Source organism: Rhipicephalus microplus, chromosome X, assembly GCF_043290135.1.
Source record: "Rhipicephalus microplus isolate Deutch F79 chromosome X, USDA_Rmic, whole genome shotgun sequence".
NCBI classification, from domain to species: Eukaryota; Metazoa; Arthropoda; class Arachnida; order Ixodida; family Ixodidae; genus Rhipicephalus; species Rhipicephalus microplus.
In genome coordinates, this window is record NC_134710.1 from 390,948,113 (window position 1) to 390,974,615 (window position 26,503).

At 43.6% G+C, this 26,503-nt stretch overlaps 1 protein-coding gene and 1 long non-coding RNA gene across 6 annotated transcripts in view; both read left to right on the top strand.

The window, feature by feature from the left end:
• The first annotated feature begins 1,959 nt into the window (after nt 1-1,959).
• On the top strand, nt 1,960-2,966 carry LOC119162209 (uncharacterized). Its single transcript, XR_012887546.1, has 2 exons — nt 1,960-2,453; nt 2,677-2,966. It is a non-coding gene; the product is annotated as an uncharacterized LOC119162209 (long non-coding RNA).
• Nucleotides 2,967-18,659: 15,693 nt separating this feature from the next.
• Nucleotides 18,660-26,503, top strand: part of LOC119161011 (solute carrier family 53 member 1) — a 264,235-nt gene continuing 256,391 nt past the window's right edge. For 4 of the 5 annotated variants that reach the window (XM_037413322.2, XM_037413323.2, XM_037413325.2 and 1 more), the window contains exon 1: nt 18,661-18,921. In XM_037413322.2, coding sequence (XP_037269219.1) covers nt 18,853-18,921 — 69 coding nt within the window. In that variant the 5' untranslated portion in view covers nt 18,661-18,852. Of the gene's footprint in view, nt 18,922-26,503 lie in introns of all 5 variants that reach the window. The other variant, XM_037413324.2, reaches the window with a different exon arrangement.

Consider the following 26,503-nt stretch of genomic DNA (forward strand, 5'->3'; position numbering starts at 1 on the left):
ATAGAGGATGAGGCGGTGCTGGGGGAACTGCAGAATGGGTTTCCGAAACACAGGAGGTTGGAAGACAATCTGTTCTCACTGACGCAGTGCATCGAAATAGCAGAAAAGGAACACAGGCCCCTGTGGCTAGCATTTTTGGATATCAAGGGAGCGTACGATAGCATGGTTCAAGAGGAATTGGGGGGAATACTGGACACACTAGGCGTGGAACATGTAGTCACTAATCTTTTAAAGGATATCTATACAGATAACAAGGTAGTTATAAAGTGGGAAAAACAGGTATCCAAGCCTGCAGAGGTAAAACGGGGGCTTAGGCAGGGGTGTCCCCTGTCACCCTCATTATTCATGACGTACCTACAAGGATTAGAGGGCAAATTAGAGGGAAGTGGACTGGGCTTCAACCTCTCTTTAGTCAAACAAGGAACACCTATTGATCAGGCACTACCAGCATTAATGTACGCAGATGATATAGTGCTAATGGCCAACAACAAGGAAGATTTGCAGAGATTGATGGACATCTGCGGTAATGAGGGAGATAGGTTAGATTTTAGATTCAGTAAGGAAAAATCAGCAGTCATGATTTTCAATGACAACAAAGGTAGTGAGCTTAGAATACAGGAGGTCACGCTAGAGATAACAGATGAATACAAATATCTGGGCGTATGGATAAGCAATGGGACCGAGTACCTGAGGGAACACGAAATATACGTGACGACTAAAGGTAACAGGAATGCAGTAGTGATGAAAAATAGAGCACTGTGGAATTACAATAGGTATGATGTTGTGAGAGGAATATGGAAAGGGGTAATGGTTCCTGGTCCGACGTTCGGCAATGCAGTTTTGTGCATGAGATCAGAAGTTCAAGCAAGATTAGAAATTAAGCAACGTGGAATAGGTAGGCTTGCTTTAGGTGCTCACGGTAATACACCAAATCAGGGAGTACAAGGTGATATGCGATGGACACCATTTCATTGAGGGCAGGGAAGCTAGCAGCAAGATAAAATTTGAGAAGCGATTGAGAGAAATGGGGGAGGAGCGTTGGGCTAGGAAGGTTTTCAGCTACTTGTACATGAAGAATGTCGATACAAAGTGGAGGAAGCGAACCAGAAAATTGACTGGTAAATACTTAGAAAGCAGCTGGTGGCCAAACCAAAAAAAACTATCGGTTAAGAAGAAAGTGAAGGAAACGGATACTGACATGTGGAGAATGGGCATGATTAAGAAGTCCGCACTAAAGATCTATCGAACTTTTCAGCAGGAAATTGCCAAGGAAAGGGTCTATGATAATACTCGGGGTAGTTCTCTACTGTTTGAGGCCAGGACGGGACTACTGCGAACCAAGACATATCGGGCCAAATACGAAGGGGTAGACACAGTATGCAGTGCGTGTGGAGAGGAAGAAGAAACTGCCGAACACTTGATAATGTTCTGTAAAGGGCTTCACACTATAGTTCAGGATGATGGCGAAGAGTTTTTCAAAGCACTGAGGTTTAGGGACAGGGAGGGCAAAATAGACTTTAAGCAGGTAGAATTAACTAGAAGGAGGTTATCTGATTGGTGGCTAAAGTCAAGGCACGAGTGAAAATTAAACCCTTCACTGCAAAGTACAAATCCTCAAACTCACTTTTTAAAGAAAAAAAAATAAATCTAGTTTTTGGTTCAATAAGTATTACTGCTTGGTGACGCTAGCCACCGCCCAATTTAAAGGGTACAGCCATATCCGTCCACCCACCCAAGGAACGGTGCTGGAATGTAATGTTGCGTTTAGGCACAGGGAGGGCAAAATAGACTTTAAGCGGGTAGACTTAACTAAAAGGAGGTAATCTGATTGGTGGCTAAACTCAAAGCTCAAGTGAAAATTAAACCCTTCACTGCAAAGTACAAATCCTCAACCTCACTATTTATAGAAAAAAAAATAAATCTGATGGTTAGTTCACTAATTATGACGGCTAGGTGGCGTTAGCCACCGCCCAATCTAAAGGGTACAGCCGCATCCATCCATCCACCCGAAGTAGCCACAGCCGCCATTGCCGACAGTCTAGATCGCGACTAGCTAAGACTAAGACGCAAAGACCTCGATCTAAACCATACGCTCAACAATTAATGGCTACTTTCAACATTTTGCAAGACCTGGTTATCTGTCCGTACAGTGAGCACCACAATGCTAACAGAGGGCGGCTAAGTATACACTTGTCGACGGGACGGTCGCCAGCTCCAATGAAAGCCATGTCCCTTCAATTCTAACCATGACGCGCCCGCTGAACCGGATGGCCATCTCCAGCACCTGGCTACCTGCCCAGGCAAAACAACAATGTTGCTGTGCGCGCAGACCAGCGACGACCCTCCTTACGAGTTGCCAGCGCCAGGAGGTCCACAGCGCCAGGAGGTTCACAGCCTTTTCATCATGAGCCCGAGGGCTCATCATGAGCCCTCTGCTGACTGTCCAAGCTAAGGTTAGTGGGACTTTTATTCAAGCGAATTGGTACATTGTTAGTCGGGAAAAAATGTCCCAAAAAGCATGAGAACACAGAGAAGCTGTACACATTTAGCGTTCGTATGTGTACTATGTTTCTGTGTCCTCGTGCTTTTTTCACAGTTTGTTTCCCAGCTAACAATGAGGTAAAGTGAGCTGTGTTGGACCTAGCATGCAACATTGATCCTCACTCTGACTGGTAGGCCGTCGTGACTGGCGAGCGTCATGGCACCTGGGACAAGGCTCGGGTCGGCCATCCCTTTGGCGCTGAGGTCACCCACCCGACCGGTAATCTGGGGGCTGCGCGAGCCTTGGCCAACCGCCCTCGGGCTGTTCAGACCTCAACAATTTAAGACCAGAGTGCCCCGGCAACACGAGGAAGCATAAAGTGGAAGCCCTTGTGCGAAGGCTTATGGCGCTTGGCCGTGCTTACTAGCAGCAAAGCTTCGACAAGGCCTAAAGATACCTCAATAAAGGATGTTTTATATGCAGGCGCTCGTTTCTATCTGATATTTTCATTCTGAACATATTGCTGGGCCTTTTCTTTAGTTGGAACATTTCTGCTATACAATATGTTGTGATAGTAAATCTCATGTGCGACTACTGCAGTTTGTCTACTTCGTCAGTTCAAGTACGAAGACCTTGCGAAGTGATTTCACCTTTATTTGTGAGTACTGCTGTCTTGAAAAATTGCAGCAGGGTATTTACAAACATCCTAATAAACCTGTGAATAATTTTAAAGGTCATTTGTGTAATGAATAATTGAAGTACAGCATTTGAATGTACAATACTCAAATGCTTGTTCATTAATTGGAAGAACTGGTTTCGCATCTCGCTAGTGAACTGCCGTTTTTCCATTTGGTAGCTTGCTCATTGAAGTTGCTTTTTGCCGTGAATAGAGAACTCCAGAATTGTTTTCCTCCTAAACTAAAAAAAAAGTGTAACTATAAAACTTGCACTATGAGAACTGTTTATCCAATTTCAATTTAGGGGGGAACACTGATTTTTAATTGCAGCACCACATTTGCATGATAACTCTACAGCCTATTCACAGGATAATGTACTTCATTCTTATCATTAGGATCTATGCATGAACCAGTATACACCGTCAGAATCTATGAAGTCATGGCATTCGGTGTGACAATTTTATAAGATGGCGTCACTACGAGCATTTTTCCTCATGCACTTTCTTGCTTTCCAAGCGTCCTTTCACAGAAAGAGTAGTGTTTCGGTGTTGCAAAACTGTTCTTTGTGAATACTTAAAAAAACCGGTTTTGTCTTGATATTGTCCCTTTGAATGATGCATGGTGTCACGACATGGCAGGTTCTTTGTGCTGTGTAATAAGTGGAATGCCGGAGTCCAGTTGGAAAGAGTTAGGAATAAGAGTTAATGGAAAGTATCTTAGTAACCTGCGATTTGCTGATGACATTGCCTCGATGAGTAACTTAGGAGATGAATTACAGCTCACGATTACAGAACTGAACATGGAAAGCAGAAAAGTAGGTCTGAAAATGAATGTCCACAAATCTAAATTAATGTGCTACAGTCTCGGCAGAAAACAGCACTTTGCGATAGGTGGAGAGACGCTGCAAGTTGTAAAGGAATATGTCTACTTAGGACAGATAGGAGCCGCGAAGCCGAACCATAAGAGTGAAGTAACTAGAAGAATAAAGATGGGGTTGATCACATTCAGCAAGCATTCTCTAATCATGAATGGTAATCTGCGACTAATCCTCAAGAGGAAGGTATATAACAACTGCATCTGGCCAGTATTTATCTACGGAGCAGAAACCTTGAAACTTACAAAGAGGGTTCAGCTTAAACTGAGGACGACGCAGCGAGCAATGGAAAGAAAAATGGTAGGTGTAACCTTAAGAGACAAGAAGAGAGCAGAGTGGATTAGGGAACAAACTGGGGTTAAGGATATCATAGCTGAAATCAAGAAGAAGAAATGGACATGGGCAGGGCATGTAGCGCGTAGACAGGATAACCGCTGGTCATTAAGGGTAACTGACTGGATTCCCAGAGAAGGCAAACGCACGAAGGGGAGACAGAAAGTTAGATGGGTCCGTGAAATTAAAAAGTTTGCAGGTATAACATGGCAATGAAAAGCACAAGACCGGGTTGATTGGCAGATCACGGGAGATGCCTTTGCTCTGCAGTGGGCGTAGTCAGGCTGATGATGATGACACCTTCAATGTACGACGAGGTTTAGATTTAGGTGTTAAGCAAAAAGTGAGCATGCCAAAGTTGCGCTGAAGGCAAAGCAGTCGCTTTTTATGCAGAACGCAATTTACAGGTGACCACTTCACACACCAATCATACTATATATGTATAATGCGGTGGTCCACTGCGGCTCATGTCAGCAGAACCCTAACAACAAAATTTGCCAAAAGCGTCAGCAATAAGCTTGTTTGCAAGACCTAACATGTACGTGGGCTTCTTTGCAGACGTTTTATATTTTCTAGAGACTTGCCTAAGTATGATGCACCGTTTCTGCATATTTTGATGTAATTAGTAGACTGCTTTCTTCTTGCATTGTCATGTAACCAGCAGCTAAAGAAGTAGAGGCCACAAAAGTGTACAGAACTGAACAGTTTAACTTGGTATAAGCATTCACGTGTGATCACCGACAGGGGATATCGTAGTCCCAGCTTTTTTTTTTCTATGCTACTTGGACTACCTATGCGAGTAGTGGAAATAATGCGATATTCATACCGCCGGTGTCACACAGACACTTGTGATCGCGGTCAGGGCATCTGCGCCAAACTCGATGTTGTACAGCGCAGCAGCGACAAAATTGTTGCGCGCCATCAAAATTTCTCGAGGAAAACCGGTATTAGTCACCGCTATACGGTCCGGATCAAATACAGTGCAGCGCGACCACATGCAGCAAGTACCCGTGTGACAGCGTTCACTAAAGCGCGTCAGAGCGCACCACGCATTCAGAACTAACGTCCACACAGAACATTCAGCACTCAAGCATCACCATATTCGCAAGGAATATCGCAATAATACAAACCGCCGCAGAACACCGAAATAGAGGAAGCGCTGACACACGCATAACACAGCCAGCGGCGCCTTTACATACCCGCACCGCTCCAGCCAGTGCGGGCCATAGCCTCCTTTATAAAGGAGGCTATGGCCCGCCGAGGCTATAGAGGAGTTATAGTCCCTCTATATAGGAGTTATAGAGGAGGCTATGCGCGGGCGCACCACTAAGGGCTAAAGTGCCTAGGGATGTTCACGCAATTTGGCACCTAGGCCGCGCGCGGTCGTGAGAAAAGCACCTAGGGCACGGCCACTCGTATTAGTTCGCGCCATGGCTTGCCGTGACGCTGCAGTCACTTGTCTGGTAAGGCCCCTGTATTATTGTCTGGAAGCGGCCTACGGAGAGAACAGTAGGGAACCGGCAACCAGAGTGGTGGAGAAGGAAGAGCAAGCAAGTTTGGAAAAAACAGGTTCAGCCGGTTCAATTGTCGCAAGGCCCAGCTTCAGCGAGGTAGTGGTGGGACTGGGAGGGGACAAAGCAGCCGGCGTCAAAGGTGAGAGTAGCCCCCAGGTGCAGGACGCTCCAGCTGAAAAGTCACAACATGTGATAATCGCCGGGGACTCGAATTTAAATTCATGCACAGAAGCAATCAAAAAGAGGTTAAGAGCTGACAAGAGGGCTGCAGTAGAGACGTTCCCAGGACGGAAGCTGGAAGAAGTAATGAGGCAAGCGAGCGCAAAACTCAAAACTACAGCTGAGAGATGAAACCTTGTGATAATTTCAGGTGGTTTAAACGATGTCTTAAATGATGATACAGCAGGACTAGCAACCGCACTGGCGAAAGGCGTCGATGACATGCGCGCCACTTCTCCTAAGGTACAGGTAGTGATCGATATGCACGATACCGGAGGTGCCGGTGCGTGATAGCAACCTGCAAAGAGCGGTTGTCAACGCAAACCAAGAGATATGGTGAATGAGTCGAGAGAAAGGCTTTGAGGTGGTGGAAATAAACAAGGAGGTGCATAGGTGGGGTGGTTTTCAACGAGACAGAATTCACTTCGATGGGCGGCTACGTCATGAGGTGGGTTCGCGACTTGCAGGACGCGCAGTAGCTTTTTTGGGGGGCAAGCGAGCCCTTCGGGGTGCAGGATAGCTAGTAACGAGAAAAACAACCAGGGAGACTCTTCGACAGGTGGTATGGACAGATACGATTCCAAAGTGGCACCAATATCTAAGATAGATAGAGTCTGGGGCATAAATAGATGTAGCCACGAGCGCCGAGCCAATTCAGGCATAGGGTATATTAACATGCAGGGTGGCAGGAACAGGCTGAAATGGGAAGCAATAGAAGAACGGCTAATAGAGGAGAGGCCGATGGTATACGGTTTTGCAGAAACACATCTCAGAGACATGGAACAACCTCCTAACAATCCGGACTACGCGTGGGCATATTGTAATAGAACAGAAGGCAGCAAAAAGGGGGGTGCTGTTGGTGCATTCATTCGTAAAATTACAGACTGGCAAAGTGTCAAGCAGGAGTGCAAGGAACATTTATGGCTAAAAGGAAAAGTGGCAGGGCAAATGACGCTCCTTAGTTTGGTGTACTTGTGGACGGGAGCAAAGGCCAGAGAGGAAAACCAGGCAATGGTAGAGTATATATCAAAGGACATTGAGGAGTTAAGAGGAGAGTGCGAGATAATTATACTAGGAGATATGAATGTGCACATAGAAGATATAGATGGGTACTGACCCAACAGGTGAAATTATCATGGATATGTGTGAAAGACAAGATTTGATCATTTGCAACAGTACCGATAAGAGTTAAGGGCAAATAACTTGTGAGTTAGGAAGGCTGCAGTCGGCGATATATTACACACTGATGTCACATAGGATGCATGATAAGCTCAGGGGAATGCACATAGATGAAGGTCGCTCCAGAAGTCTGGGTAGTGATCACAAACGTATCAAGCTAAGTTTTGGAAGAGCAGTGAAAGTGGGAAGGAGACAAGATGAGCAACTACAGGAAAATTTGTATTCAGAAAGGCAAATCGAAATAGCCACTAAACAAATTGAGAAAGTAATCACTGAGAATAATAAAACAGTGTGGACATACACGAATCTAATTAGACTGTTTGAGCTAGAGCTTGCTAAGGCACGTGACAAGTTAACCTGGAAAAGAAGACACAAACCAAAAAGTTGGTGGGATGAGGAAGTTAGGAGAGCCATAGCAAAATGTCCGGAAGCTTCTAGGGAACACAGAGATGCTAAGCAGCGGGGTGAACTGACAGATGATGTTGAAAGAAAATTGGAAACCTTTCTAAGCTGTAAAACGGATGCATCCCTTCTGATCAATGAAAAGATTAGAAGAAAGGGAGCTCAGTGGCTGGTAGAAGTACATAAAAAAATAAAAAGGCAGCTGCGAAATTTTGGCACCATCTAAACTCCTTAAAAAAAGACGAGCCTTGAGCAGAGGTTTATAACTACAGCCCAAGGTGCTAGGCTAGAAGGGGACGAAGCTATTGAATATATAAGAACAAGGGTGACAGAAAAATTTCAACAAAGAAGAGCTTTATGCACCACAATAGACATGGACGAGTGAAATGGTGCAATGGCTCCATTTTCACAACGAGAGTGGGAAAGGGCTGAGAAAAGGGTTCCTAGTAGTACATCAACAGGCCCAGGTGGCATTACAATTATGCTGATAAAGACATTAGGTCCGAAGTCTAAGCAGGCTTTGAGAGAGGCAGTGAGCAAAATATTAATCGATGGTGAAGTTCCCGATGGATCCAAACTTGGCAGGATGAGCATGATCTATAAAGAAAAGGGGGACAAAGCTGACATAAACAACTACCGTCCTATAACAGTGACATCAGTGGTCTACAGGCTGGTGATGCAGATTATAAAGAAAAGACTGCAGGCATGGATAGAGGATGAGGTGGTGCTGGGGGAACTGCAGAATGGGTTTTGGAAACACAGGAGGTTGGAAGACAATGTGTTCTCACTGACGCAGTGCATAGACATAGCAGAAAAGGAATACAGGCCCCTGTGGCTAGCATTTTTGGATATCAAGGGAGCGTACGATAGCGTGGTTCAAAGGGAATTGCGGGGAACACTGGACACACTAGGCGTGGAAGATGTAGTCACTAATCTTTTAAAGGATATCTCTAAAGGTAACAAGGTAGTTATAAAGTGGGAAAAACAGGTATCCAAGCCTGCAGAGGTAAAACGGGGGCTTAGGCAGGGGTGCCCCCTGTCACCCTTTTTATTCATGATGTACCTACAAGGATTAGAGGGCAAATTAGAGGGAAGTGGACTGGGCTTCAACCTCTCTTTCGTCAAACAAGGAAAACTCATTAAACAGGCGCTGCCGGGATTGATGTACGCAGATTATATAGTGCTAACGGTCGACAACAAGGAAGATTTGCAGAGATTGGTGGACATCTGCGGTAATGAGGGAGACAGGTTAGATTTCAGATTCAGAAGGAAAAGTCAGTAGTCATGATTTTTAATGACAATGACGGTAGTGAGCCTTAAATACAGGAGGTCATATTAGAGATAACAAATAAATACAATATCTTGGCGTATGGATAAGCAATGGAGCCGAGTACCTAAGGGAACACGAAATATACGTGACGACTAAAGGTAAGAGGAATGCAGCGGTGATGAAAAACAGGGCATTGTGGAATTACAATAGGTATGGTGTTGTGAGAGGAATATAGAAAGGGGTTATGGTTTCTGGTCTGACGTTCGGCATTGCGGTCTTGTGGATGAGATCAGAAGTTCAAGCAATATTAGAAATGAAGCAACGTCGAATATGTAGGCTTGCTTTAGGAGCTCACTGGAATACACCAAATCAGGGAGTACAAGGTGATATGGGATGGACATCATTTGAGGGCAGGGAAGCTAGCATCAAGATAAAATTTGAGAAGCGATTGAGAGAAATGGGGGAGGAGCGTTGGGCTAGGAAGGTATTCAGCTACTTGTACATGAAGAATATCGATACAAAATAGAAGAAGCGAACCGGAAAATTGACTGGTAAATACTTGAAAAACAGCAGGGGGCCAAACCAAAATGAATTATCGGTTAAGAAGAAGGTGAAGGAAGCTGAGACTGATGTGTGGAGAATCGGCATGATTAAGAAGTCCGCACTAGAGATCTATCGAACTTTTAACCAGGAAATTGCCAAGGAAAGGATCTAGGATAATACCCAGGATAGTTCTCTACTTTTTGAGGCCAGGACGGCAGTACTGCGAACCAAGACATATCGGGCCAAATACGAAGGGGTAAACACAGTATGCAGTGCGTGTGGAGAGGAAGAAGAAACTGCCGAACACTTGATAATGTTCTGTAAAGGGTTTAACCTATAGTTCAGGATGATGGCGCAGAGTTTTTTAAAGCACTGGAGTTTAAGGACAGGGAGGGCAAAATAGACTTTAAGTGGGTAGAATTAACTAGAAGGAGGTTATCTAATTGGTGGCTAAAGCGAAGGCACGAGTGAAAACTAAACCTTTCACTGCAAAGTACGAATCCTCAACCTCACTACTTAAAGGGAAAAAAAATAAATCTAGTTTTTGGTTCAATAAGTATTATGGCTTGGTGGCCCTAGCCACCGCTTGATCTAAAGGGTACAGCCGTACACTCTTAAAAAAAGTTAGTAAAAAGGTAGCAACTGCAAGCAAATAGGTAGTAACTGCGGCGGTTACTACCTTTCTTCAACCGTTGCTACCATTTTGCTTCCTGTTTACTACCTACGTTAGTAAACAGTTACTACCTGCAACCGTTACTAACTTTTTGCGACCTCTTTACTACCTACGTTAGTAAACAGTTAATAACTGAAATGAAGGAGGTAGTAACTGCAGCCGTTCCTACCTTTCTTGCCCCATCAGTACGTATTTGCTACCCGGCTTTTGACTATCTATTCCAATATAGTGTGTGAATGCGATTCTGATAATTTATGTGAGGAATCGTCTCGACGTATAATCATTACACGGGAAAATGACGCAAAAGATATCCATAGATCAAGAAAATACATTTTATTTAAATTACGCCACCGAGATATGTCAACGTCATTCTTATATTGTCGAGACGAAGAAGTGCAAGTTAACGAGCCATAAGCACAATAGACAATCACAACAAACTTAGTAAATTACAGTACATATTAACAAGACTGGCAGATCAAAATAACTAGATGGTCAGAATTAGCCTCGAGGACAGTCACAGGTAATCCACTGCAGTGTGTCTCCAAATATTATCATTGTTTTGGCACGTAAAACCCCCTAAACAATCATTACTAATTAAACGCTGATATACTAGTCAGCTGAAGCATTCAAATGCACTGAGAATGAGTTCGGTACATTGCTCGTGTTACTGTACATAATGTTTTTTGTGGCCATTTTATACTAAATCAATAGGAGATATAACTCTTTATAAGTAAGGCTAATTAAAAGTCTTGTGCTACGTCACCAGACACACGTAACCAGGTAGTAAAATATAGTGTTATACGTTCAAATTTGTTATAATTCGTCCTGAAACGGAAGCGCTCCCTTGTGCCAGACATGCCCCTGCAAAGTAGGGGCTATATATACCCCACGCTTACTTCATACTACATGTATACGTAAAAAACAGTGGTCCTGTCCCCTGTGCCAGACATGCCCCTGCAAAGTAGGGGCTATATATACCCCACGCTTACTTCTTACTACATGTATACGTAAAAAATAGTGGTCTTGTTTGGTCTATGCATTCTTCGCATTCATAGCACACTACGCTTCTTACCCGAATTTGTCTAGTTGCAAGACATTGATTAGCCAACATTAGCAGTGGAGAAATAATATGCCAAAATGAATGAACGACGTAGTATCGGTTACTACTTTTTTCTTGAAACCTTTAAAAGTTACTACCAATGGGTGGTAACGGCTAGGGTAGTAACAGTTACTAACGCTGGTAGTAACAGCAGAGGTAGTAACTGTTACCACCCTCGCCACTACTAACTGCGCTTACTACCAGGGTTGTAACATATGTGACAAACCGTTACTACCCCAAAGTTAGCAAGTACTACCACTTTTTTTCTTAGAGTGTATCCATCCATCCATACATCGCCGACTACTGGATCCATGTGCTTTTATGGAAGTTACGCTACCAGTTTACATATACCGTGGTTTGCCCATGAACGGGACAGGAGCGCTTTCCTCTCACAAGGTTTTTTCTGGTTGTGTGCTCTTTCCTGCCAGCGCGAACTAAGTGGGCGTCTCCAGCTCTTTACTACTCTTCTGGGAGTGTCGGCAATTTTAGAAGGGTTGCTTTGTGAAAGATTCACACCAAATGATTCGCGCATTTGTAGATCGCAGAAATGATCAATTTTTGTGATTTCTTCATAGCTCGTAGACACGAGCGATGGCGATGACGAGGGGTAGTGTGTGGAGACGATTACATGGCAATACGTGCGTTCGTAGCAGACTGAATGGGCCCCGCCATGATGGTGTAGCTGCAGAGGTGCTCCACCGCTGACCCGCAGTTTGCGGGATGGATTCCCGGCTGTGGCTGCTGCATTTTCGATGGAGGCGAAAATGCTGCCACCCCGTGTGCTCAGATTTGGGTGCGCGCTAAAGAACCACCGGTGGTCAAAATTCCCGGAGCCCTCCGCTACGGCATCTCTCATAATCATATGGTAGTTTCGCGACGTGAAGCCCCACATGTCAACAATTAGCGGACTAACTGTGAGCTGAAGCTCGTGTCACCGTTTCCTTTGTCAACATGACAACGCGGGGCGTGACCGCACGAGGTGGTCGCTTGATAACGCTGCGGATTGGTGGGCTTTGCAGCAGTTCTAAATCGTGTTCAATGCTGTTTCTACCAAAATAATATTGCAGATGCTTATTAGTCTCTATGTTGCACAAGCAGTACCTAATCGTTACAGTGAAAGGAAGGGGGGGGGGGGCTAACTACACGCTCACGCAAAAGAACGTGGCATGCGTGCAGTTGATGTCACCGCTCTTTCAAGCGAATTCTCCGTGGTCATGGCTTGCACCGCGCTGCGCATGCCCAAAGGCAACGCAGCGCGGTGCAAGCCATCGATTTTTGCATCAATGTAAGGCGGTGAGCCTGGCACTGCCAAATTCCGCCGTGCTAGCTACGCCGTACAATAAAGGTCTTTACCCTATCGTAACAAACCGCGTTTCCAGTGTCTTCCAGTGCCTTTTACCATGCTGGGTGCCACTGAAAGCGCTGTACAGGGTGTCTCAGTGTACTACGGCACGCTGAGAGCCACTGGGACACACTGAACAGCGTCACCATTCTCTTAAAGCGCGCTGGGAGGCACTGATCACGCTGTACAGTCTCTACTGCACACTTGGAATAAACTATAGGTGCGATCGGCGCACTTTCAGTAAGACTTCGTATTGAATCGCGAAATGTCGAGCGTAAAACTTCCCGAGTATGATGGTATTATCATCTATGTGTAATACATATATAGCTGCAGCTTTAGTTAGGCAATAGATGTGCGAGTACGCTAAAGCAATCATTTGTCGACCACGCGAATCAGGGGCACCACCAGAATTTCGCGGGGGGGGGGGGGGGCGACGACAATTGTGTTCCTGCAATGGGGCAGGGAGGCACAGAACTAATGCGTCGTGTTATGAATATGCTTGCTCTTGGGGGCAAGTGGGGGGCAATAAGGCCAGGTGAAAATTTCTGGAGAAAAGGCTCCAGCCAACCCATGCCCCCCGCACCCCCGGGCGCGCCCGCGCTTTCCCTGAAGTGTGATTGAGTTTCGTCAATGTATTTCATAAATGGCATCGATCGAACTGATAATTCGCGAGACGGTATGACAGTAGTATAAGTCTTATACTCCAGACCAACCTACTCTAGCAGTGAGTCATTCGGGCTCATACTGCCGAAAGCCGCACGTCTTCGGCAGCAGCTATAGCCGCTGCAATGCCCAGCCTCAGTGTTTTCAGCTTCAGATTTGTGTAGTCGAAGGTGAAAATCTGACCACTCATGAGGTGGTTATAATAGTAACTACATTTTAACTGTTATTACACTCTTTCTAACTGACTATCTACGATCTTCACTGAGACCGTGGCGCACGAAGCATGGTCCTAAGCCTAATGGTTGTTTCGGCTAAAGTGAACTGCTGTGGCTGTCGTACATATAACGTAAACTAGGTGCACAGATAATACTTCCAGACGAGTGACGAAATCTACTGTGTTCAGTGAGCAGTTCAGATGCACGCTGTTTTCTACATGGGTTTAACCTGCAGCATAGCGAGTCACTGCGATTGCCATAACACATCTGCAGTTAAGCTAACAAGTTTGGCGGCAAAACATGCCAGATAGATGTGATCCAAGGCAATCCATAAAAAAATAAGCTAACAATCACCTGTTAGGTTGTCGCGAGCACGAAGAGATAAAACTCTTCGTTTGTAATGTATAAAATCAAAATATTTAATACCTAAATTAGCTTTAAAATAAAGGAAAAATACACCCGTTCACATATTGCAGGTGTGGTGTAGCGGGCGGCGTGTCAGACTCGCGATTTGTAGCGTTTTGAGGTAGTGTGTTCGACTCCAGGTCACACGCTTTTCTTTCAATTTTTTTCTTTTTCTCCTGCGCTCATGTTTTAGCCCTAATTACGATGTGCGCATGACCAAATTTTGAAAAACAATTGAAAAGCCTGATTTCGGTCAATAGTGTGTGCCCCAGTGTGCAGCGTTCCTCGTGTAGTGTGCCAGTCTTCCAGTGTCCGGTGCAACACAGCTCCAATAATAAGCTATGGCACTGGAACAGCACCACTGGGCTTTGCAATATGTTAATTACAGGTCGCTAGAGCATTCAAGACGCTGTGTATAGAGTAGAGCAATGACAACGCCCATTTCAGTCATTATTATAAAGAATACAATATATATTTTTACAATGAAAATGTGAAATGAAATAAATGCATTGGCAGAAATAGTGTAAAACAAAGTAATGAAACGGAACATATGCAGCGAAGAGGATAACGTCAGTTTAAATATGAACGCAATAATTCAATATAGAAAGCAGGAGTAATAATTGTCGTTGGAACCTGCCCCGCCGCGGTGGTCTAGTGGCTAAGGTACTCGGCTGCTGACCCGCAGGGCGTGGGTTTGAATCCCGGCTGCGGCGGCTGCATTTCCGATGGAGGCGGAAATGTTGTAGGCCCGTGTACTCAGATTTGGGTTCACGTTAAAGAACCCCAGGTGGTCTAAATTTCCGGAGCCCTCCACTACGGCGTCTCTCATAATCATATAGTGGTTTTGGGACGTTAAACCCCACATATCAATCAATCGTTGGAACCTTAATCTCTTTCAAGATTCAAGAAACATCGAAAGGTATAGGCAACCTTTTCGGCACTATACCCAAGGGACAAATTCCCAAAAGAAAATACATGGTAGCTAAAAAGCCAGGATACTGAACAGGTGGTAATTTTGCGCAAGTTAAAATATTCATTACAGAAGACTGGATAGTGTACTGTTGTCCCCTGTGCACAGCAAAAGGAACAATTAGAGGGAAGTTAGTAAAAGAGATGTTATTAGAAGTAACTGTAATGCCAATATGAAGTAAGAAACCTGGGCGAAAAAATAACTTGCCCTGGACACCGACCGAACCTGCTACCTTTCAATAATGCGTCCGATGCTCAACCAACTGAGCTACCAAGGCGGCTATCTCCACGTCCACTTTATGGAGTATATATGTGCACTAAACGGGGGAGCGTCAGTTAGCACACCCTGTAGCCATGATGACGAATCTGGAACACTGATTATTTGCCTGTTTGGCGTCACGTAGCACGTGCACTCATTACGAGCCACCAGCTGACCAATAATCTCTCGTATACTACCTAAAGGCACCAAGTCTACCAGAAAACAATTGAATGAGCTAAGTGTGGGTCTTTTTTTGTATACAAGAACTCTCTCACGCCACATCACTCCCAAGAATTTCAGTTGACATGCAGGCGAGCAAGACGACTCCCGAGTTTTAGAACCGAGAATCAAGCTTACATGTGAAAGAAAGTGAAGAAGAGGAACAGCTTTGAGAGATGATGAACGTCTGCTTCTTAAAAACTTGGCAGATAGGAAGAAAGCTGATAAGAAAAGAGCCATGAGAGCAGCTATACAAGTCAGCAGAGGAGACAAGTGTCATTTTACAATCTTTTATTTCACAGTATACGCCATTTGGAGTCATGTGCACAGTAATTTGCAGTAACAGTAAAACAAATGGCCTTACCGAACGCCTAAATCGCACCCTCACGGACATGCTCTCGATGTATGTCTCATCTGACCACCATGACTGGGATCTAGCGCTACCTCAAGTGACGTTCACCTATAATTCATCTCGTCATGATATAGCAGGTTATTCGCCTTTTTATATGCTCTATGGCCGTAATCCGACCTTACCACTGGACACCCTACTACCGACAACTACACCTCCGCCGAGCGAATATGCACGTGATGCTATCGCTCGTGCCGACCACGCACGTCAGATTGCCCGCTCTAGGCTGTTGGCTTCACAAGAAACCCAGAAGGCTCTCTACGACAGCAAGCATGTCGACGTTGACTTCTCATGGCTCTCTAGTACTTCTCTGGTGCCCAGTTCGTCGTGTTCGATTGTCAGAGAAGATGCTATCTCCGTACAAGGGACCTTGTACGGGTAACGGACGTTACCTATGAGGTCATTCCAGTCTCCGGTACTAACCTGTCTGCAAACACCCCCAGTGACGTAGTCCACGTCAGTAGGTTGAAACCATACCACCCTCTTTCTGAAGAACGCGTATAAAGTGCACCGAGTCGGTGCTTTTAAAATCGGGGGGTAATGCTACGTAGCTATCGCATGAAGGGTGAACCATTTTGTGATCAGAAGACGACGAAGAGGACTCGTTTGCTCGCTCTGTGTGCTGCGCTCCGATTTTATCAGTCTAAATATACTGCCAAATAGTCACGTGCCGTTTCAATTTACGTAACAATATTAATCCCGGCGCCGAGCCAACATAGAACGTTCGCGGCCGAGATTCCTGCCCAAAATCTCACGGAGTGCCAAAGCCTTGACAAACACCACGACACGTTTTTCCATCTGCCGACATTATTGAATGTAAAAGCATCCAGGAATGATATTGTGATAGTGGCACAGCATAGTTTCTAAATTGTGTCAGCGCGACGAAAAAAAGAAAGGTCAGTAGGAAGCGGGGGGGGGGGGGGTAACCCCTCAACTCCCTCCTTCGCCACTGATAGCGTAATACCTAAATGCGCACTATATACTTGCCGAACGGCTTTTGTGCTGGTTTTTCTACTATTACACAATTGCTTGAATTTTCACGCGAGTGGTGCGGTGTTGCTTTTTCCCTCAACGACCGAAGTAATATTGAATACATAATACTATTTTAAGGACATTGACAAGGTTTGCCACGCTAAACGTTTAGCTTCTTCGCAATTTTTTGGCGACAACAAGCTGGTCGATTGGATAGCGGATTACTCACGGTCGTGCTCAAAATTTGTCACGTGTAACCACACTGTGATATCTGACGTACACATCGCACCAGGGGTGCCTCAAGGCTCTATGCGTAGGCCGCTTTTGTTTGTTATTTGTTTAAATGACGCTACAAATCATCAGGGACACTCAAATTAAACTTAGAATGTATTCAGATCGACGACTTGGTTATCTGTAAAAGCATTTCTAATACTCAAAATGAGGATGCACTAAATAGTTTTTTTTCGTCATTTCTTAATGGAGTAAAGCATGGCAAATGTTTATCAACTTTAAGAAGACTAATCACAACTTTTACGAATAAGAAACGGCCTCTTCATTTTACGTATACTTATAAAGGTGCAGTCTAGTGGGCGTTACGGCGTTTAAATATACCGGCGTAACTCTCACAAAAAAATTTCAATGGCATTCGTATGTCGAAACATTCTGCAACAAGCTTTTAGAAAACTTTTCTATTTCCTACGCATGTTAAGCAACTCAGTAAAGGGATGTGAACTTACAGCGTATATGACTTCGGTCAGACTCGAATTTGCGTCGGTTCTTTTCTCTCGTCACACAGACATGATATGGCTTGGTTACAATATGCTTTAAAAAAGGCAGTAAGGTTTATATAATGCCGCTATGACTAGCGTTCATTGCCTAATTAGCATGTGCATGTTTTATTGCTGCAGCCCCTCTCAAACATCGGCGCACATGCAATCGTGTTATCTTCCTGTATAACATAAGTCACGCCGGTTCGAGTGTTCTAGCACCCATTTATTTCATTACATCTTATGCATACTGTTAGATCGATGAGCTTGATTGGCTCTCCGCAAACTCAGTGCAGAGCAATTCGAAAAAAGAATTGCGTAAAGGCATATTTTGTTATTAATATTTTTCCACGGTGCTGAACATCTGTATTTATGTATGCTACGTCTAAAAAAAACTGAGACAGCAGTGTTTGTAAATAAATAACATCGATATGTTGCTAGCACGTTAATTGCTTTGCCCTTTCGGAGAAACCAATTTTCCTTACAAAATTCAAAGCACAAACTTCTATCCTATCCAACTCTAAAATCTAATCACTCCCCCCCCCCCCCCCCCCACCTCGTCTACGCACCACCGCCGATGAACCCCGCGCCGTCGGCCATCGGCGAAAGTGGAAACATCGACGCGCCGCCGCCGGTGATTTCGGCACCGGCGCATAGATCTAGTAGCAGCGCACGAAGCGGAGTTCTTTGCCGAGAGATGACGCCTCGTTCTTTCCTCTTGTTTTGAATGGAATTGGGGTGGGGAGGCATGCAGTTAATTTATTTAGACAGACTGTACGCAAATCTGCATACGCGCGCGTCCCTCGAACTGTCGCTTGAATAAACTTAGTGTAGTTACTCGACAAGTATATTATTATTATAAGCGGCCAGTGTCTCAAAGAAGATCACAAGAATCACCATTATCGTTCCCTTATTGCACCCTGATGCATGTCATGATATTTGTCAAAATAAAGCAATATGCGGGACGTCGGGAAACACATGTCGATGAGAATCGTTGCAAGAATGCTCAAACTTCCCGCGACACCACAGCACCGACACACTTTTTTTCTGTTTAGATAGTCAAAAGTTTAGAAAAAAATATTAAAACATTTAGGTAGAACGAATAAAAATAAACTGCTAATAAATAGTGCACTAAGTTTTTTTAGAAGTTAGTGGCATAAAAAGGCCGCAGTTTGCATTCAGTGCGGAATGAAAAACAGCTGGAGCGCCAAAATGGCCGCACTCATTAGCGGTCCAGATGCAGGCGCTGTGCGCCTCGCAGTCGTGATCTTTACGCCGTGAGACGGCGGCGTTCGTATCACAGTGGAATTCACAACGCCCCTAATCAACCCCGTCGTCGCGCCGCCCTTGTTGAACTGAGGATCAAGATGAAGTTCACCGAACACTTGGCCGCGCACATCACGCCCGAGTGGCGCAAGCAGTACATCTCGTACGAGGTAAGAGAAACAGTGTATTGTTACAGCATGCGAGGAGTAGCGTCGAATATCGCATGTGTGCTACTCGTGCGCCTTCCGGTTCGAATCGCGTGTCGGACCTGTGCCGTCTTCGTAGCTGTTGTTGCAGACACGCTCGTCGCTATTAAGCGGTCTCGGGGCGCGTTTTTTCGAATGCTTCGAAGTGTCTGTCTGTCTGTGGAAATCCACGCGAAAATAGAGGCTAACACTGTAAATGCTCGACGCATACTACGCGTATAATTATAGCACTGACACGCTGGTCCGAGTTCCGTGTGCGGAACTCTGACCAGTGTGCCGTTGGTCTCGTCTTCACTTTTGGCGAAGGTGCACGGAGTGTTTTGACCTGAAACCTCTCGCGCGGAGTCGCCGCTCTTCCAGGTGCTTGCCTACTACCTTGCGAATGGAGAGCGTGTGCGCTTTGGCGGCTCCTTGACAGTCTCCTTGGTTAGTTCGAGCGTGACAACTCGATAAGCATAGAAAATTTCGCTTCATTGTTTACAAAGCGGCACATGTAGTGCGACGCACGCAGAGAACCGAGGCAAATTTTGTTAATCGCTCGCGCAGCTTGTTCCTTCGCGTGTCGGTGGGGTCGTCACTCGGTGGGCGACTTTGCTCATTGGCCGCGTGATTTGTCTGACAGCCAGAAATTCCGAGGACCCATTGGAGGGCCCTGTTCCTGATTCATTGCACTGCGCGCGGTCGTCGACTGGCGGCCGAGGCTGCCGACAGTTAATAATAACAGGAAACAATTCCTTCTAGCGCCTCGCTTGTAGAGGTTGTTTCTCGAGCTGTGATTGATTACTGCCGCTCGCGGGGACCCGAGCGCATTGAGGAAGTTTCGCCTCACTGTGTATGCGTTTGCCCGCAAAAGCGTTTGGAAACGTGCGCAACCCTTGGCGCGCTTCGTCGGAGAATCGTTTCCTCGATGTTAACGACACTGCGCGCCGCTGTTGCTATGCTTTGTCGCGGTGATTTGGGGGCGTTACTCTTAGTTACTCTAGCTAAGAGTAGCTAAGATTTGGGGGCGTTACTCCGGGCTACTCTAGCTACACAACTTAGCCAGTTGTGTAGCTAGAGTAGCCCGGAGTAGTCTTTCGCGTACGTTCAACAGAGTAGTCAATAACCTCTCAGAGTAGGGATATATTTTATAAAGACAAAAAAAAACGGCGTGTTCTCGTGTGATGGTTATATTGATATACCGCAGTTGTTGAAAGTCGTCTCATATTTTAATGTCATTGTAAAAACTCATTCTAATTTCGGCCAGTACCTGAAAGCGTCATTACGCAGTGCCTGAAGTCAACTGATTGCTTTTTTATGCTGGACATGAAAGGATCAAAAGCTATTAGTTGACTCCATTTGTCCCATCACATTCTATTTTATTCGCATGTTTTCGCACTGTTTGCCTTCACTGTAAATTACCAACTAATCGCTGTAAGCTACCTTGCCAAGTCGTCAGTGTGATTGCAACAGTTACACTTGCAGCTGGAAAACTTCATGGTAGTAGTTTTGGCCTATGAACCTACCGGCCTGAAAGATGCCAAGCATTTTTGTGCTAAAGGAAATCTGCTTCTGCACATTTAAGTCCAAAGCTCTGCACTAGATCGTTACTTTCAAGATACGGGTGACTTAAGAAACTTTTAAGGCCACAACTTATTATTAGCTGTGGTTGTACATACTTTGAATCCACTGCTTTGTCTTTTCTACTCTGGCTTTGTTTCATTTATTGGTGTATATCTCTGAGCAGTGTTGTAACTCTTGGAAACATTTGTCATTGAAAGCATTTATTTGGTTACTACTATTTGAACATGTGGAATGTTCTTGGTTTACGAAGGGAGCTTACAAAAGGGCATTTAGTCCAACATTAACAGGATTTCAGGAAGTACCACTTGTCTGGAAACACACTTTAACTGCCCATTTAACTTTTGAAAAACATGCCAAGATTGCAATATTTTTTCAAAGCAGTCATAAACTCAATGTTTTCTATGAAATTCTGCTTCTGAAAAATATTACATCATTGATTTCTGTTTAGAGTTAGTACAGAAATTTAAACAAAGAAAAAGAGTGGCTTTTTCTCAATCATGCCATGGTAATGGTAGAGGTGAGAAGGTACTTAAGGTCATAGTATTTGTTTGATGCAATATACGGTAATACACAAACTGCACAGACATTGCTTCATTGTTACAAAAGCTTTTATAAATAAGTCACCCTTTCTGTGGTAGATTTTGAAGTGTATGCTTATGAATTCACACAAAGCCTCGTAGTCATCTGAAGCAATATCCAAGGTCAGAGTCACTGTCCTACATGAATTTCGTTCTGTGTTCTTTCAAGTAGCACCTTTTTTTTAAAGCGACACCAGCAGCGTTCTTTGAAGCGAGGTTATGGAATGAAAGTTGCCAGGTTGAAAACTCCCACAAAAAGCACGAAATGCAGTTTTTGATAGACAACGGCTGTCATCTATGGTTGAAAAATGCAAGCAAAGTAATCGACAGGCGTGATAAGTCATTGGTGGTAGAAGGAGCAGGAAATCGGGCCAGACGAGTGCGACTAGTCATCGGCGGTATCAATGTAAACTTGTGCGATGAGTACAGCTCGTGGCTAATGGTTAGAGGGTTAGGTTTTGTCACCATCTTACACATTTTTGAAAGCGAGAAAAGATCAGAATGCACCTTGAGCTTGTAGTGGGGGTGTGCATATAGCTTAGCGCACTCACTTGTCAGTGTCAAGCTTGATAGTTCTTTTGTTTTGTCTATTATTTGCTCGAGTTTTATGATGTAAAGGTTCACTTCATGGCACAGGTGACAATCTGGCAGCTTGACAATAGTAAAACTTGGGATTAAAAACTTTTCAAGTGTCATGTATGTACATAATAAAAAGGTTTTTTTTTTTTTCAATACTATCCTGTGTCTTGTGACGTGTTTGACATTTTCTTTTTTATATAGGAAAGTGACCCATGGAGGTATAATGATGATTAACCTGAAGTGCTTTGCAAGCCATGTTATAATTATGTGCATGAGTGTAAAGTTGTTTTAAAATTGTACCGACAAAAAAGTTTCCCACCTTTTTTTCTGTTACAATAAGTAGCTTAAGACCCACCACACTACCATGATTGGAAACGTTGTTTGCACGAGTGCACGTCTATTATTCGTTTCGAGACATTTTTTGGAGCACCTATAGAAGTTTCGGTTTCAGAGAGTGCCAAGAGTGGCAGGATCCTTTTTTTTTTTTGTAAATGCAGATGGCCATGTGAGCACGCAAAGCAGTGATGCAGTCATAGCGTCTTGTGCACGTGCCCGATAGATCGATAACTACGGGAGAGAGTGCATGCATGTTGCTTGATAGCCAGTGCAAACTGTTGACTTATGTGGTGGTTGGTTGCTTCCATTAAAATCAAGGTTATGCTGGTTTTGCGAGGTGCTCTGTTTTGTACAAAGTCGTTTGATTGACACTTTAAAATTGCTTTTTAAATTTGTTCTGGGTGATATAAGCCATTGATGTTTGGTAGGTTCAGTGTGTGTGTGTGTGCACAAATTTATCTGACAGGTTATCTCGCGTTAAAAATTTTGTGTCAGTGCTCTTTTAAGGTAGCAGGGCTGTGCCAAAGTGGTTTTGATAATCTAGCCATTTACTTATCTTTGGGTTTTGGGCCAGTGTAACCTATTATTTTCCTTTTGTTTGCACCAATTCTCATCACATGTACTGACTGACCATTACATTCAGCAGTAACAACTAAACACTATTTGAGCTTGCAAGAACAATTAGAAAAAAAAAACATTGTATTTTTCTTTGTTTGCTTCTTTGCCATATGAATAGTAAAGCTCATCCATAAGAACTTTCAGTGTATCCAATCTTTCTCTTTAAAATTAAGTTCCCTCTTTAAATGCAGAAATGCTATATGATTATTTAAAGTTCTGCTGAAAGGTAAATTAAGTCATTTATTGGCCAAAAGTGACTGCTCAATTACCTTCGCCTTCATTGTTGAAGATGTGCTAGCCTCATATTCTTTCCTGGTGTCTTGTGAATGAGCACTTCTTCGTTTCAGCTGACTTTGAGGCTTGTTTTTACGTCGTTAAAAGAGTAAAAGAAAAATTCTGTAATGCTTTTTCTTTTAATATTTACCAATCTAAAGTCTTCTCATTAGTTGATTTTGTAATGTGAGCAGGCACCATAGAGTTTATATTACATATAATTTTTGTTGTGGGTGCTTAGTGGCTGTAGGAAGAATGTTTACCACTGTAAAGGACAGCACTGTAACAAACGCATCACGAGGACTAGTTTCAGCTCTGGTAGCAGTGTAGACATTTGGACGTGTTGGTATGACTTCATTGTCTATCCACTTAACAAAGGGGAAATGTTCTTCAACCTTGGTGCCTCTAGAGCCTAGGCTCTAGCAACAGCACGTATTCAAGAATTTTTCACCTCTTCAAGCTTCGATTTTCTAGTGAAGTAATTAATTATTCTGCCATAAATAATAAATTAACCCAAGAACACTGGACAAGCACATGGTAGCCTCCCGGGCAATCTCTGGAAATAGTTCCTCGAATGGATAAAGGCTTACTTTGCTTTGACACGTATTGAACAACCAAAGGCAAAATATATAAGCGCTTTGACACAGGGCAAAGAAAGGAAGTGGTGCTCGCAGCACTGAGTGTGAACCCCATATGTGTTGCTTCCTTCCTTCGTTCTTTTATATTTTCATCGTACAACTCCACAAACTCGCCTAATCTGCCTGTCTTCTTCAACCTGAAGGAGCAAGTGTCGCTACACATGCAAAATTTTGCATAGTTTGAAGAATGTAGATTACCATTTCAATGGACAAGTTCTGTTCCACATTCCAGGTAGGGTTGTACACACGTTTTCTTGTCCAAAAAAAAAAAGAAAGAATTTTATAACTTCAGAATTTGTTTATGAAATGTATTTTGATGGCAGTGTACAACATTCCTACTAGTTACGGGAGGGCTATCATTAGCCAGATGGGCCTTTGCTGAAATGTATGCTTCAGAGAGCTCTAAAATAACTTGAGTTTACGTTGGAGTTCATGTGAATGTGTGTTCTTTCTCTGACTTACCACTGTCTTGCTAGGCATCAGAAGCTGCTGCGTGAACTTATAGAAGCATCTTTTATTCATAAAATTGGTAATATGTGCATAAGTGTCTAGTCTATCTCTCTTTCACAGAAGTCTGTTTAAGGAACCCGTGTCAAAACTGCAGCATTTTATCACACCATTGGAACCTAGCGGTATTATCTTTGTTTGCTCGTGCGCCTTTTGTGTTTTTCTATTGCCGTTAATAATCTTTAGTAATCCTTTAATAAATCCTTAGTTGAGAGTCAGCGCTCGTGTTGTCCTATACTTCGTCTGCGTCCTTCTTGCACTGTGAGTTATCGAAAATGAGCTATCACCGACCAGTCCAGATTTCTCTTCTTGTACTTCTTGTGCCGTTATGGTCTGTTGGGCTCGCTCATTTCAAATTTGGCAGTGTGCAGTTGGCTGCATGTTTTTTATTTGCACTTTCGTTTCATTTACCCTTCACTTTATCAGTACGCACCTGTCCTGTATGCTCTTCGTTTAAGTCTTTGTTAGTGTCGCACTAGTACTACCTTCATTACATCATGGAGCACTGATATTTAATGCGACATCCCTTCCTCAAGTCTAGAGCAGCCAACTAACTGTATCTATTTTAACCTCCTTACCTTTCCTCTTTGTCTCACTCTCAGAGTCGCTGAAAAAACCTTCAAATGAAGGCACCAGCTTGCATCCCGCTGAGGTTCCTTTTTGTTTTACATGTGCCTCTTTGCAATCAAAGTTGACGGTTGACTCTGCAGTGGTTTTCAGACTTGTGCAGGGATCTACTGATTCTGTAGTGGAAGTGTTACTATGTGAACATCGAGGGCTCATTCTAAGCACTCTAGTATGTGTAACCGGATTTTAAATAAATTATATTAACTGGGGCAGATTGTGTGCTTTCACGTCGGAAGAGCTGCGATAATGATGACACATATATACAGATGAAGACGACAAGGCACTTGAAAAGCACTTTCATTTGAGGAATGGCAGTGAACAAAGTCAAAGTGACCTTCCTCTCCCCACTAACCATAAATCAAACGTTTATGTGTGAATGGGTGCTATCACTGGCTTTCTGCTTGATGCTTCAAATACTGTCAACACATCACCTCAGGAATGTTCTTGCTAATATTACTTACATATAATGATTTATTACTGGATAAAAATAAACACAAGGGGGTCACAAGCACGTGGCGATTTCATAATGTAGATTCCTGTCACAATCCCTGTGACAGTCATTAATGAGAATTATACAGTGTACTTGTTGTGTGCGGGAGCATGCACTTGTGTTTTCATGTAAAAAAAAGGAAAAAAAACAGTGGCAGGATTTTGTGGGAGGAAGGAGACTAGTAGGAAAATTGAGTTTAAAAATAGCATAGTTGCAATGGCTGCCCCTAGCATGTGGAAGGGATTGCAGCACTTTTCATCTCTTTATGAGAAAAAAGTGCAGTTGCGCATCCCTCCAGTATGAAGTTCATCATTGGTCTTAACACAGTGCGGTGGCGATACAGGTAGGAGTAATTGTCGACAGGCAACAGAAACAGGTCACCAGATAGGTGTGTGCTGATCTTGGGGGTCCATATGATGCTCGTGACTTTTCTCAGTTTTCTGTTTCGCTGAGACGTAGCAGGTAATTAAATTACATTGTATCTTCATGGTGTTTCAAAGGGGAGCTTACAAAGGAAAGAAATATTTAATTGGGTAACATTGGTTCTAATATACGAGCTCATCGAATACTCTCGTCAAGGCTGCTATTGTCAAGTAACAGGACAGAACAAACCAGTCATTATAATATACGCAGAAACTAGCTTGTACAAACGAACCTGTAAGGTGTAAAATAATAGCTAGATTGGTTTACATCCACATTTACAGCATTAGAAGATACTATCTAATGACAAAGCAACATGAGCACTGACTTGACCACAGGGCATGATATTCGAATAATCAAAGGAGAAAGGGCAGTAAGCTGTGAAAAAAAAATTACAGGCTACAAACTGACACCAAGCATAGTGAACATGCTCTAAAGAAGGGGATTCCTAGGCTGTTTTAACATTCTGTTAAGTTTTCTTATATTTCATTTTTTTTTGTAGTGTTATTGTCATTTTGAAATGTAGATGAATCAATAAGGGAGATATCAGGTCAAAGGATGGAATTGAATCTTGGTTTTGCTAGTTTTAGATGAATTGAAGAAGTGCTTCTTCCAGGCAACAATAGAACAATTGTCTGGAGACAGCTGCGGCATCAGTGACATCAAAAGTTTTGAATTCATTTTCTGTTTACTGCTTGTTTCAGTGGCACTACTGTTTATATTTGTGGCCATTCCCCCCCCCCCCAAATTCCCCCTTTTTTTTTTAATAAGGAGCCATTAAATCTGCACTTGCTGTGTTAAGTAGGGTTCAAAATGCACTTTAATTTTATATTTCACCATATATTTCTGCTATTATATTTCAGACAGTGAAATCAAATGTTCTTTTTCTTTTCACTTGTCAAAGTTCATGAATTGTT